General features: G+C 47.9%; 1 protein-coding gene across 3 annotated transcripts in view; it reads left to right on the forward strand.

Annotated features, from left to right (window-relative positions):
- Positions 1-14555, forward strand: part of LOC138488465 (queuosine 5'-phosphate N-glycosylase/hydrolase-like) — a 212017-nt gene extending 197462 nt beyond the window's left edge. For all 3 annotated transcript variants that reach the window (XM_069615440.1, XM_069615442.1, XM_069615441.1), the window contains exon 5: positions 14225-14555. In XM_069615440.1, the coding sequence (XP_069471541.1) occupies positions 14225-14457 (233 nt within the window). In that variant the 3' untranslated portion in view covers positions 14458-14555. The remainder of the gene's footprint in view (positions 1-14224) is intronic.
- The last annotated feature ends 737 nt before the right edge of the window (positions 14556-15292 follow it).

The following is a 15292-nucleotide window of genomic DNA, read 5'->3' on the forward strand; positions in this document are numbered from 1 at the left end:
TTTAGACACGGGGTGGTGCTAGTAGTAAGTAGTCCATTGAATCAATGCTGCCCCTAGCACAGCACACACCACAATGTACGTGACCATATGATATCTAGTGCACATGTAGTACATGAGTGTAATACACATAAGCACTCACATATACATTGATACACAGCTGCATGGCAACCTCAGACCATTCATGTCCCGGAAGGCGAAGAGTGTATGCCAACATTGCAATGAGATAGCATGACCTCTTCAACACAAGCTTGATTCTGCTGCCAATGTCACTGATGACTGAGCGTTGTCCCCTGCAGGTGATTCTGGATATCCCCAGTACACATGGCTCATGACCCCTGTGCGTCATCCACACACTCCAGCTGAGCGGGCATTCAACCTTACCCATGGACATACACGCATCTGCGTGGAGAGGGCATTTGGACTGCTGAAGGCACTTTTCCGGTGCCTAGAACGTACGGGAGGGGCATTGATGTATGCACCTGAAAAAGTTGGCAAAATCGTACTTACATGTGCCATGCTGCACAACATTTGCTGTTGCAGGAATGTGCCACTGCCCCCACGATGCTGCTATGCAGCATCCTGGGGATGGGAGTAAAGATGATGATGTGCCAGAAGCTGGTGCACGTGTACACAGGGATGGGGTGAGGGAGGGGAGGTTGGCCAGACAGGGCTTGATTGAGAATTATTTTTGATACAGGTGATGGGTACATTTGACATATCACTTGAACTTTAAAGAACACTTTATCACAATCATGACTGTCCACGCTTTGTGTGTATTTTGAATGTTATGTATTATATGTTTGACAATCCTCCCTCCCCCAGTGAACTCCCCAGCACACAATTCCCCCCCCAGAGAACTCCCCAGCACACAATCCCCCCCCCCCAGAGAACTCCCCAGCATAAAATCCCCCTCCCCCTGTGAACTCCCCAGCACACAATCCTCTCTGCCCCTGAGAACTCCCCAGCACACAATCCCCTCTCCCCCTGAGAACTCCCCAAAACAGTGCAGGTAGGTGCACGTGCCCGAGGACCGCCACTACTGTGCCATGTCCATCTACAATGGTCACGGGCGCTTCTCAAGTCCGGGATCCTCTGGTGAGCGGCGTCTAATATTGCACATGGAACAGAGCCTGGGTGAAGCCTCCAGGGATCCCTCTGTGGGCGTAGTCGAAGTTGATGGAATGGCTCCGGTAACCTGCAGCTGCTGGCGGAGCAGATTGTTCGACTACCTCATCTGCTCTGCATGCGCAGATAGGCCCTCGCACAACTCCCGTACCCTCTGCCCGAAACCTGCCACCACTTTACGGGTCTGTGCATTGTCACGGGCCATTCTCTTAGATGCGTTCCATATGGCACGGCTGATGGCCTCGATGTGGGTTCTGTGCACTGTGGACATGGCCTCAATTCGCATCTGTCTGGCCTCAATGACATCCAGACGCCCCATCACTGCAGCTCCCATGATGAGTGGTACTTCAGGTGTGCCGGGGATCGGGCTGACTGCTCTGCACTGCCTGGGAGAGGGGCCGTGGGGGGACATGTTGCCACCTTGGGTGGGGGTCCTGAGGTGGGAGTGCCTATCCTCAAGGGTACCATAGGACTATGTATCCACGTCTGGCTCAGGTGTGCAAACACGACACACATGCACATGTGGAGTTTGTGCATCCTTTTCCGCTGGCTCCGGGCTTCCCTGGGGTGTGCCTATTTCATGTGTAACACTGAGGCTTGGAGAGGTCAACAGTGCAGTGTTAGGTGCAGCTGTTGATGTGTGTTCCACATCATGCCCAGACCCACTGGTGGCTCCCTCAATATCCAGGGTTTCCATGGTGGCTGGTGGTGTATGAGGCGCTGGCCCCCTGTGGCCTTGTGGATGCTGCTCCCATGGGCTACGGTGGGGTGATGTTGGATGTGTCCTGTGTCGTGTTTTTACTGGCAGCCCCTTTGCGGGGTGGTGGTGCTGGTGGAAGCACGCCAGGTCGGGCAGCTGGATGTTGTAGCCTCCTCACTATCATCATCGGCCTGCGATGAGCGCTGTGTGCCTGTGGAGTACATAGGGTGTTGTATGAGTTGAGGGCAGCTTAGATTTGTATCATGCATATCATGCCTTACAGTGGGATTGGACACAGTATCAATGCTTCGCCCTTGCATTTTGTTGACTCCCCATGTTGTGATTGGTGCAATGTGTTACTGGGGAGGGACACTGCTTGGATATGTTGGTGTGACATCTTCGGATGTCTGCTGGGGATGCACGGCGACCATATTGCTGCGGGAGGGGGGGGGGGTTCATGCACACTCACACATCACGTTGCTGTGCCATGGCCATGGATGTCTATCCCCTGTGCTTTGTGTTCATGCAGTGTACGTACTCAGGGGACTAAGGTACGCTACGGTGCGTTGGTACGAGGGTCAGTCATGGTTGGCTGCAGTGCCTCACGCACATTGCGTGCACATAACTTCACTCAGGGTCTTGGGGCGTGCCTCTTACACCTTTGTACAATTTTAGGGTGGTCTCACCTGCAGCCTCCTGAGTACCGGCGCCAGCCTCCGCTCCTCCGACTCCCTCAATGGTGCCCATATCGATGAGTGTTGTCATCTGCTCCTCCCAGGCAATGATCTTGGGTGGTGGTGGTGGTGGTGGTGCTGACCCTTCTCCAGTTGCTTGCACACCTGTGCTGGGAGAGTAGGACACGTACTCGGACCAGCAAGTCATTGAGGCGCTTGCGGCAGTCCTCACTATGCCTGGACACGTGGCCCACCGCAGACACCTCTGGCTGATCTCCCTCCATATCTGCGCTTGCCGCTGGCCAGTTGTCTTGCGCTGCAGTGCACCTTCACTACTTTAAATGGCTGGTGGCAGTGGTTTAATTTTTATTACCATTGTGCTTTTCTACCGCAGGCTGTACACTCGGCTGCAGTAAAGCACCCATGTCAAAATGGCCCTTGTCTTCTTTTTTCGCCATTTTCTGTTTGTGAGGTCTTTCTTGGCTTTTACTCTGTGCGTTGAGACACATTTGAGCCCTTTGTGTGTTTTGCCTTTGGTGGGCTTAAGCGTGTCTGGAAGGACACGATGTGAGGGAGGGTCCTGGAACTGCCCTGTCCTTTGTCTCTAGGTGTGTCTGAACGAAACCAGTCCTGATTGGCCGGCTGGCTGTCCTTAAAGGACAGCCACCCTGCTATGATTGACAGCCTAGGCTGTGCATGAATGGGAAAACATGCTTAAAAGGTGAGGGTTTTGGGACTAGAGTCTGTCGACCACTGGAAGAAACATCTGACGAAGAAACCGTGAAGAGAAGTCCGCTGCAACCTCCTGGACCTTGAATTGTCCAGTGAAGCCCTGCTGCTGTGCTGACCTCCTTTTTCAAGTCGGCAGAGAAGCTCCAGGAGGGACGACTTCTTCCCTTGGGTTAGTTGGACCAACTAACCCCGAGATAAACTCCACTTTGGCACAATCCCTGACTTGCTGTGCCTCTCAGTTGCTGCAAAAGCCCAATTCCAGGGGACGAGTGTCCATAACAGAGTGCAACGTCTGCCACGGAATGAATCCGGCCAAAAGCTCCAGGAGCCTCCTAAGGACACTCCAGAAGCAGGAAATCCCGATCCGAAGTCCCCTCACCAGAGTCCACGAGCAAGGAAAGTCCAACCAGAAGTGCAGCTGATTCGAAGAGAGCTGTAGCTGCTGACAACCTTCCTAAGTACCGCTGCATGAGCCCTCCAGACGTCCTCCCTCTTGTCCCCACGACTGAGGCTCAGGAAGCAAGGTCTGCATAGCTCTAGCAAGACGGAATCCAGCTGGACCACTTTTCTTCTAACCAGAGGTACTGTTTGGGCTTGGGGTACTTACCTTCTTGCCTTAAGTCATGCTGTCTCACTTGAGATTTAAACCTGCTTAACTTTCTGAGTTGATTTGAACTCCCTTTGCACAGGCTTAACAGCTTGTGTGCCTACCTTGATTTTCTGAACCATCTACCTTTTGTGAAAGACTTTTATCCAAGAAGTGCATCAGAACTATTGACTTTGTCCAAGTGACTTTGGCTGTCCTGGCTCCCTAAAGACACCTTTCTGAATTCATTGACTTTGGCATTGCTTGTCCCTCATAGGTTGAAAATTGTTGAACACTTTTTCTACTGGGAAAGGCATACCTAGACTTCATTGGAGGATTCCAATTGTCCTCACATTATAAATAAATGTTCTGACCGTTCTATTTTCCCCAACCCTTCCTTTAAATTCTAAAGAGTATATTGGTGTTCTATATTAATGCAATACTATCCTTGTTATTGAAGTCCCTTCAGGGTGTAGAAGCAAGGAATTGGCATCTCCAAAGAGTAGTCCCCAGCTTTATTGATTTTGAAAAGTAATTCCAAAGTTCTACTTGACTGTTACAACCAATTTGCCTTTTTAAGAATGCTTTACTAAAACTGATGTTAAATAAATGTTTATAACTGAAACCTTGAGTGTAAGTGTTACTTTGCGACTTGTATTGATGGATTTAATTTGTACAGCTCTACAGCTCACCTTTACCCCTCTTGAGATTGGCCTGGCTGCTCAGTCACACTACCAACTTGTGTAGTACAGACCTACACCAAAAGGTGGGTTACCTAATGCCAAGCAGATAAGTCTTGTGTAGTCTCACACAGTATGACTGCACCACTTCTTACCTAACACATGATATATGAGACAATTCATTGAGTACTCGTTTGCTACCAAGTGTGTTTCATGTAGTAGCTGGAATTGGTTTGAAGGCTTCACACTATTATTACATGCAAATAATATGCAGAAGTACTGATCGCATTATTCACTTTATGTGAACAGAGTTAAGAATTACTTTTGGAGGACAGGATATAGGCTTGTCTGTGAACACATTTAGCCTTTTTTTAATGAAAATGGTAACTTTATGACTTATGCTTCTTGCATGTTTTTATTCTCATTGGCATTATTAAATTATCTTTAGAAGTGTTTGTTATTATTTTGTCACTATTTAGTGTACACCTGCAAAACAAAAAGAGGAATTATTTGCCTGTAAAAAATGTGTTTTTGCACTCAGCAGCCCCAATAAAAAGTTGTCTACCCAACTTCTATTCATCAGCTCTAGTTATGTAGATTGCATCTAATCACTGTCCCTTCATAAGGATGCAGAGGTTGTGATATACTAGCAGATTGACTATTTGTAATGTGTCAAATGGTGTAACTATTTACAACAGTCAGTGGTTTAACACTTTGGTCATCTTATCCTCCTAAAAAGAAGAAAAAAAAACTACTATTCAGATGTGCAGAACCGAGTGTGCAATTAATATAATATGGTATTTATAATGCTGCTCTTCACAAGTGTTTCTAGGTACCAATTCACTGGCCCTTTGAAGCACAATTTACTGGAAATTAACAATTTTCTTAGATAGCAGCCTGGGACTTGTGTAGGCTTCATGATGTGACTAAAGACCACATTGAATTCCTTGTATGCTGGCACATAAGGTTTCTTGTCTGGCCTTTTCCTGCCTTACATAAGTTGACCTAATACTCGCTTACATGAGAAAGGACCTTATAATAAACTCAAACTTTATCCACATGTAGTCCCGCAGATGTCCGACAAATAATGACCTCCAGAATTGTAGGAGGAGAACAAGATGCATAGCGTATCCATTCAGAATCAAACGGTTAACAAAACTACATCTACCAACCACATGAATGAGACCAAAGTAGAAAGCTGTCTAGCAACAAATATAACTTAAAAAATCTCAAGATCTCTACTCTAACCTTTGTCGGAAGCTGACAATGAATAGACACTGCCTAAACAGGAGCCTCAATGGTGAGGAAATCCTAAGGGCTAGAAGCTCTGGGTATCAATCTCTCCTGACAAGGTTCAGAGTGTTGAGGGAACAAGGTAAATGGAGAACCTCCACTGTAAATCTTCACTAGCACATTTCCCAAAGGCCTTTGCCCAGTGAACTCCTTCGAGCAGGAGCAGAATTAGTTATAATTATTTGCTTTTGCAAGTAGATCCACACATGAAACACCCTACTAACGGTTCAAGTCCTAAAAGGAAATCGAGGGGACGAGCAGTGGGTTGTTTCAGTATATTCCTGTGCTCTAACCCAAAATCTATACTTGTACATTTTAGTTAGTTACCTGGCTAGCCACCACGTGAAAGTATCGAGGCTGGTCGCCATATCACTCCTCACTGGTCTAACTGCCAGGTTGCTCAGCTGGCCAGCCATGTTGTGGGAGCAAATAGAGCCCTGGGACTCAGGAAAGGGTGCAGCGCTCCTCTCCAGGAGTTCAGTACAGGATGTACAGGAAGCAGAGGAACCAAGCTATGTAGAGAAGATCCAGGAAAGAAGTGTCAGGACACTCAATCCCCCAAGATGATGAGTAACGAAGTACACCAGGATAGAAACCCCAGATTAAGGATCATGAAAAACAGAGAGTGTTACTGTTTGAGGCTGTGTGGAAGCAGAGACTTTGTTAATTGGAGACATTGGGCCTCATTACAGGTCTGGTGGTAACCCTGCCGGTAAAACCAGCGGGTTGCGGTCAGACCCAAAAAGAATTACTGGCGCCTGACTTCCCAGTGCCCAGGGCTATTCGGAGTCCGGTGTTGCCGGAAAGTCAGGCGCTGGTCCTTTTGTTAGTCCTCATCCATGGGAATGGAGACACGGGAGCACCGGCACTGTTAACAACACCCGCCCGCAGAGTTGTACTGTGCCGTTCCGGAAATAACAGCGCTGGTAGGCCTACCGGCACTGTTGTTTCCGGACCGGCACAGTTGTAATGAGGCCCATTGTTGTTGAACCCCAAGATAAAGACAGCCTTTTATTGAGTTTCCATATATCCATAGTTGGCACACCATACATTGTGCAAGGATCTGGCAAGGGGTGATGTAACCCTGAGATTTGCTAACTGCAGAGAAACACTCAGAACTTTGTCAAAGTATACCATACCCTGTTGAATCCCAGGGACCATTACTATAAGGTGGTGTGTGTTTTTTATTTTTTTTATTTGGGAAAGGATTATAAGTATTCTCAATAAACTTTTATTTTCTCCTATGTTTATGTAAGTCTAATTTCGGTTCCACTCCACTTTGTGACACCATGTCCTTCTATTCTTTGAGCAACAATTGCTCGGTATACATGAAATAGGAAATCCAGTCAACTTGCGCCTTTAAATTGTTTGACAAATGTCTGTTTCATTACATACAAAGGACTAGAGAACTCACAAGGTTGCGTCACATATGATCCATTGTACCTTTAGAGTTTTCTCTTTCAATGTATTTGCCTGAGAAAAAATTGCTGTGGCATCATCAGTGTCCACCCCCTTTGGCTTGTCCTCTTCTGTATATCGAGGGTCATCTGAATTAACATGTTCCTTTATAACTGAATCAGGCATGTGTGTTGTAGTAGTGAGTAGAGCAGGATCTAATGACTGCCACTGGGAGGTTGACTGCTTCCTCCACCTGTTGTATATTGATGTATTTAGGTTTTGAATGGTGAATGTGTTGGTGGCGTTGAGGTAGAACTAGGTCTTGACATAGTAGCATGTGTGAGTTTCTCAAAGAATTCCACCCTCTTTTACTGCTGACATTATGGTACACGTCCCTCAGGAGGGAAAGGGGGGGTGAGGAGGCCCCAAAACAGCCCTCCAAGGTTTACGTTCAGCCAATGGATATCTCCACGGACGACGACGACCAAGCGTCTGTCCACACAGTCCACAAGGAGGACGACGGAGCAGGACGTAGCACTTCCTCATTCCCTTTTCAGCTGAGGGACATATCCAACTCTCCACACCCTATTGACAGAGATTCAGCAGATGTTGCCTCTGGCACTTATTGTTCCACAGCCCCCTGTTCAGTCTCCACGCAAGAAAAGGAAGCATCGCCCGATGCCGCCGCATTAGCCCCCTCCACCACGTCAGGACCCGACTCCACCAGCGGACCCGGATATACACGTGGACACTGGTATGGAGACGGCCACGGAAACCAATGAGGATGTGGACTTTGTCCCGGCCGATGGCAAATAGCCGCACTTGGACGCCCCTCATAGAGGCTCTCCACCAGACGAGGTGGGATCCTTCCACTCGATCTCCAAGACCTCTGAGCTGTTCCAGTCGGTGCCCAAGGAAACCAAAAAGCAGGGCTTCCTATATCAGCGACAGGAGTCCAAGAGGAAGACAATCATGGTTGTACCCTTTTTGGATGTCATTTAGGAGGAGGAGCTGGTCCTCAAGAAGAACCATGTACGGCTCCAACCAAACAGGAGAGGTTGGAGAAGAATCACCGGGTGCTGGACTCCACACCCAAGTTTTTGAGGGCACAAACGTCGCCGGACTCAGAAGTGTTGGCTGTCACAAGAAAATGTTCAACCAACCCGGCATCCGCACCATCAGTCTCTCTGGACAACGAGGGGAAGAAGATGGCCGCCATGAGGAAGTGAGTCATCTACGCGGCTGCATCCACGATCAAAGCGGCTAATGTTCTGGCTATCTTGTCCCGATACGACCAGGAGCATTGGTATCAGCTGGCCCCTATCCTGGATTTCCTTCCTGACGTCAAGAAACCTGAGGCACTCGCCTTCTTCCAGGAAGAGGAGGTGGCGTCGGACCATGCCATTACAGTGGTAATGGACATGGCTGATTTGGGCTTCCAGCAGATGGGAAACAGTGTTTGCCTTTGTCGGCAGGTATGGTTGAAGGCCACTAAATTTGGCCAAGACGTTCATGCAAAGGTGCTGGACATGCCGTTCGACGGCGAAAATCTGTTTGGGAAGGCGGTCAAGAAATCCCTTCAAGCCATAAAGACGTCATGGAGACGGGGCATTCCCTTGGCACTCTGCAGCAGCATCGCTCATTGTCTTTATGCTCCTCCAGGGGTAAATCGAGCAGATCATCCAAGGGATACTCCACGTCGTACAGACAACCTCCCCAATCCTCCACGTAGGAAGCCTACAGGGGTAGCTCCCAGGCCTATGGTAGCGGAGGTCAGCATCGCCGTCGCCCACAGCGTATGGTGCCGGCGGCCAAGAAGTCGGGGTCCCACTCGTGCAACCCCGGGGGGATGCCGGCTGACAGGATTCATCAGCGAGTGGAATATCACCACTGACAGATGGGTGCTGGACGCACTCGCCCAGGGACACACCTTGGAGTTCCAATGCAGGTGCCCTCGTATTCCACGTGTTCCCTGTCAGGAGCAGCACATCCCACAGCTGGAAGAAGTGCGAGCCATGTTACGGAAAGGGGCGATAGAGCTTGTTCCCCAACGGCTCCAGAGCTCTGGAGTTTATTCCAGATACTTTCTGGTCAGAAAGAAGACCGGGGGGCCGATGGGTTGGAAACCCATCCTAGATCTACGTCTTCTGAACAAGTACCGGAAGTCCCAAAAATTCAGGATGGGCACGTTGCAATATGTGCTCGGCCAACTGGAGGAAGAGGATGCGTACATCCATGTCCTCATCCCGAGGAAATATCGAAATTTCCTACGGTTCGTGCTACAAGGCCAACACTACCAGTTCTAGGCCCTAACATTTGGCTTAAAATCGGCCCCAAGAGTGTTCACAATATGCCTGGCCCTGGTGGTGGCCCACCTGCATCTGCAGGGCCTACACGTATACCTGTACCTGGACGATTGGCCGATACGCGTCTGCTCCCAGGAACTGGCTGACGAGCATACAAAGGAGACCATCCGGCTACTGACGGAGCTGGGGTTCTCTGTAAACTATCCAAAGTCCTGCTTAACGCCATCGCAAAACGTGCTGTTTCTCGGCGCCAGACTCAACACAGTGGCCTAAAACTAAACAAAAGGATCCCTGCCAACAAAGATGATACTCAGTTGGTCGTTGATTTAACCAAGCTGTATCAGAAGGTAAGGACATATAAGTTCCCAAACATTTAGACTGACACTTTGTCTCGTAAGCACTTCAATACACAATATTAAGAAATGTTATTGTGGTCATTTAATAAAAGGGAGAAGAATGGTTGATACATTAAACCTTCTTTGCTACAAGTAATAAGAGTGGGACAGAAGAAAAAAGAAATGACAGAAAATGTGAAGAAAAAGGGTAAGACCCAGTGAGAAAGTAATAAAGAACCAAAGAGCAGGCTGAATGCCAAATAAACAAAAAAACAGCTTCTAAAGGTCTGGTACACTTATACATTGACCATCAAATATTTAGAGACACTTCATAAATGGGGATATAAATTACTAGACCTTTTTGGCACCTAACACATATAAGAGAAGATAATTTCTTCACACGTAAGGCAAACAGAAACAAATCCTATGTATTTCAACATTGATATAATTGTTCGAGGTAAATGTACATGTCTCCTATCTCCATGGGGGTTCAATAAACGCATCCCTTTCAAAGGGACTCTTGGAGATGGAGAATCCATGGGTTTGCCATCCTCACGGAGTGAGTTCAAGGACCCCTAGGTAACGGAGCTCCATGTCTCCTAGGCTGGAAAACTCGGCACACTGCAAGCGGTACACGACTGGGACATCTGTTGGTAACTATTGGCTGATGGCAAATGTGCACTGGGAGGTTGTTCTGAAGAAGAGATTACGGCACCCTCCCATGGCACATTGGTGGAGTACCAGAACACGGTTCTGTGCCTGGCAGCCATGTGTGAAAATTAGTCTATGATGAGGGTTGTCGTCTTAATAGGTGTGCGTGAGACGCAGCGATGCAGAAACTTTCCGTCTTGCTGCATCAGCAGTGGTTGGAAGCTGTCTGGTCTTCTGGGCGAAAGATAGCAAACAGACACAAATGAAACAGCGACCTGCCTGGCGTCACCCTCGGAGGAGAGGCTAGCAGCCATTCAGGGGAAGGTGCAGTGACTGTCGTCAGCGAAGACGGCTACGGTTCGGGCCATCAAGTCGTTGCTGGGCATGATGTCGCCCTGCATCTACCTCGTCCCCCTGCAGGTTGCGGATGCAACCCCTATAGGAATTCTTGGATGCACGTTGGAAGCAAGTATCCAGGGGTTTTGCGGACAGGTTCCCCCTCGCTGAGGAGTTCCAGTGGGCGATAGAGTGGTGGGGGGTGCGCTGCCACATTGCCCAGAGGACGGGATTTCAGACCCTGTCATACCAGGAGACGGTCACCACAGACGCCTCTCTGGAAGGTTGGTGGCTCACACCAGACATCTGCACGCCAGAGGTGTGTGGCTTCCGGAAGAGAAGGAGCTGCATATCAACATCCTGGAGCTATGGGCAGTATTCTGGGTCCTCAAGTCTTTCCTACAGTCTCTGAAGGGCAAGGTGGTGAGGATCTTCACAGACAACACAACCACCATTGTCCACATCAGGAAGCAAGGGGGCACTCTATCCCCAGCGCTCTCCAAAGAAGCTCAGGGATTGTGGCACTGCGCCATCAGACAGGGGATGTTCCTTGTCCCACTCCACCTGGCAGGCGTCAAGAACACCATCACAGACTCCCTCAGCAGGGAACTGCGCACTTGCCATGAGTGTGACCTTCGTCAGGATCAGGTGGACCGTCTGTTTGTCAAATGGGGCAGAGCCCCGATCGATGTGTTTGCCACGGCGGTGCACTCCAGTGCCAGAGGTTTAGCAGCAGATTCCACCGAGGAGCTTGGGGGACGCGTTCTCCTTCCTGTGGCAGGGTCTGTTTCTGTATGACTTTCCCCCGTTTCCTCTCCTGCTACGTGTGATCAACACACTCGGGCAGTGTCAGTGCAGTGCAGGATGATACTCATCGCCCCAGCATTTGGTATCCAGACCTATTCAGCCTGTCAGTCAAGTTGCTGGTACTTCCGGATCTGCTCACCAGAGTGGGTGGCACAATCCTTCATCATGACCCAGGATCCCTGAACCTGGAGGCATGGCTCCTGCAGACTTAGAGTTTGGGAGCTATGAGCTGCCCGCGGACTGCAGGGAGTTCCTCGCCAAGCCAGAGCGTCGTCAACACTGAAGTGCTACGGCCATAAGTGGAAGTGTTTTTCTACGTGGTGCCGGTAGCCAAAGTTTATCCCTCTGAGGGTCACAGCCCCACAGATTCTTCCATACTTGCTTTCCCTGGCAAAAGCTGGGCCAGCTCGCTCGTCCATCAAGGTACACCTGGCGGCCATCTCCCGCTACACCAGATCCCCGGGAAGATCATCCTTGTGGTCCCATAGACATGTAAAGGAGGTTCTCAAGGGGCTTTTTTCAATGTTTCCCGCCGGTGAGAGCGCCTCTTTCATGCTGAAGGTTCCGTCGGAATTCCACCTCAACAAGCCTTTGGTGTTACCTGTTTTCTTCCCAAAGCCTTCGTCACCGGTGGAGAGGACTTTGCATTCACTGGATGTTTCTTGTGCCTTGGAGTTCTACGTTGCACGCACAAAGAGGTTTTGGAAGACTTCTCAAATGTTTGTGAACTTTGGACCTGTAAATAGTGGGAAGGCCTTGTCCAAGACTTGCATCTCAAGATGGTTATCCGGCTGCATCATGCACTGTCATCGGCTGGCTAACCAGCCTCTGCCAGGTCGCCCGAGAGCTCACTCCACCAGAGCGATCGATGCGACTACCGCATTCCTTTCTGGTGTACCCTTGCTCAACATCTGCAGGGCTACGAAATGGAGGTCCACGCATAGCTTCACGAGGTTCTACTGCATCGACAGGGATTCCAGGGAGGAGTCCAGAGTTGGCCGGGCAGTGCTACGAAACCTGTTTGCTTGAGTTGAGTCTGTTCCAGGGTTAAGTGTTGAGCCTTGATCCCTCCCGTGGTTGTGTAATGTGTGCAGCTGTGTATTTGTTATTCATGAGCATGTGAATCCATGCCAGAACCCATGCTGGAGAAGGTTTTAAATTACTTACCTGTAACTATTGTTCTCCAGCATGGGTCTGGCATGGATTCACATGAAAACCCTCCCTCCGACCCCTCTGCAGCTCTTCTTGGTCATACTGCCACTTTACATGCTTACGAAATCTGAAGATGGCTGCCAGAGGCGGGGCTTAGGGAGAGGACTGTCATTGGATGGGAGTAGTATGACCCAGAGAACAGTGATTGGTCCAGAGGAGAAATACATTTTTAAAGTGAAAGTGAAACTGTTGTTTCTTTTACCGAGGATTCCCAGCCTGACAAGAGGTATTATTCATGGCATGTGAATCCATGCCAGACCCATGCTGGAGAACAATAGTTACAGTAACTTAAACCTTATCCTAAATGATAATGACTCCTCCCAAAGTCTATAAGGTTATTAGCACATGCTGGTAGTAGCCAATCATGGTTTTGGGTGTTTGCGGTGTAGTCAAAGAACATTTGTTTAAGAATTAAGTAAATTGGCAAACTCAGTAAATTAAGTGTTTTTATTTATTATTATTTAAATAACAAGGTTGTCTTCATAGGTCAAGCATTTCAATTGGAACTTATTTAAACTAGAGAGGAATTTACATGTACATGCTTTGAGGGTTGTGTAAAAGTAAATGGTTTCTCCATAAGAAAGTGAAAGCATTTTCCCATGTTCTTGCCTTCTCATTGGTAAGTTAAATAGGATGTTGTAGCGAAAAAAACCGGCCCCCCCAGATAGCAAGTGTCTTGTTTAAAGACATCTTGCCTGGTAATTGCATTATCGTTTCATGGTCTGCTTTTAAAGTCAGAAGAGCTGTGTCGTAACTTGAATGAAAGGTATGAAAGCCTTGCGTAAGGCTTTTACACCTTTCATTCACACCACATTTTCATTCATTTTTATGGGAGAGAGGAGGGGCGGAACGCAACTTGCGTTTCCGCTGTCTCGCTTACACTCTGCCCCAGTGCGCATGGCAGGCAACGCTTATAATTATAATTAAATGCTGCCTGCTACGCAAGCATGGTAGGCAGCGTTTACTCATTTGCATGGTGGAATGTACATGTTTGTACGCCGCCTCTTGTCCTTTACATTTGCACTATGCTGTGAAAATGACCAAAATTTGGCAACGTGGGGCCGCCTACCTGTATGTCTACAGGTGATGGCTCCCCAGAGCCAAATTACAAAATGGTGCAAAATAAGCTCCGGAATGTTTGGAATATAGTCAATACCAGTAGTTATTGACTGGACTCTGAACATTCCGATTGGCTGAGAGGAGGTAATTGATGATCTCCATGTGCCAATTGGCCAACTCTGGAGAAAAGAAACGGTACCGGGTTTTTGCTGTTAACATCATTTTACCTAATGCACCATGTTTTCTCTGCCACATCTACTTTAATTGTAGTCAAAATTAAGGTTGGGTACTTGTGTGCTTCTTAAAGTGCTCTCTTCCTGTCCCCTACAGGTTTGCTGTTCCAGTACGGTGACCGGCAGGAGATGGAGATCCGGGGTTGCTCAATTTGGTGTGTTGAACTGATCTGTGATCGTGTACGGGCGATTTTCAAGCAGAAGGGCCTGACAATGAAGGAGGAGATCAATGCCATTCTCCTTGACCACTATTTATGGGACTATGCTCGCGATCACAGAGAAGAGATGAAAGAAATTCCGTTCCACCATGTGCGCTGCATATACTACTAGCTTAAACTTCTACCATGTTGTGGTTTCAGCTTATTGTTCTGCAGGGATTGGATCAACAATAACCTTTTAACAATTAAAGTACTGATGATTGATGTGGATTATGATTTTACAAGTATTATCGTAGGGGAGGATGATCTGGTAGAGGATCTCTTTCCCACAGCTTTGTTGGTTCTTCAGAGCTTACATTTCTGCAAAAGAAAAAGAATACTGCGTGATTGGAAAAGTGAGCAAATGCCTTCAGTGTCAGCTTGGCTGTTAGATTTACAGCAAATGTCAAGAATGGAGAGAGTGATCTTGTCAATCGTGTGTGTGTGTCAATATGCTGGTAAGGTTACTGTAATGTTTTAAACTCTCAATAAGGTTTATAGTCTTTCAGTTAGAAAACAAAGCATTGAATTACCAAAGCATCTAATGAAAGGCATTGAATGCCAAAGAAAAAAAAAGAAACAGCCATTCCATCGAAACTAGTCCATCGACAATTCACACATCATGAAAAACCAAAAAAAGCCTTTTATATGTAGGCAACTTAAACATTATGGGGGGGTCCTCCCTCAACCCCCCACCTTACCCACGGGCACCTCACCTTCCGACCACCCTCTAAACAATTAAAGCCGCACCACAAACAGTTAACACATGATGCAAAGCAAAGGAGTAAAGGACCTTACGTTGACAGGCAAAAACAGCTGACGGTTGAAACAAAATGATAGTCTGTCAGATGACACGAAAGTTGATCGAAATGACAACATATTTGGGAAACTGAGGAAAACGAAACCATACAAAAGAAACTGTAAGCTTAGTTAATCATGGCATTGACAGAATATCAGAAAATATATGT

Source organism: Ambystoma mexicanum, chromosome 9 (genome assembly GCF_040938575.1).
Source record: "Ambystoma mexicanum isolate Mex_15411 chromosome 9, UKY_AmexF1_1, whole genome shotgun sequence".
Lineage (NCBI taxonomy): Eukaryota > Metazoa > Chordata > Amphibia > Caudata > Ambystomatidae > Ambystoma > Ambystoma mexicanum.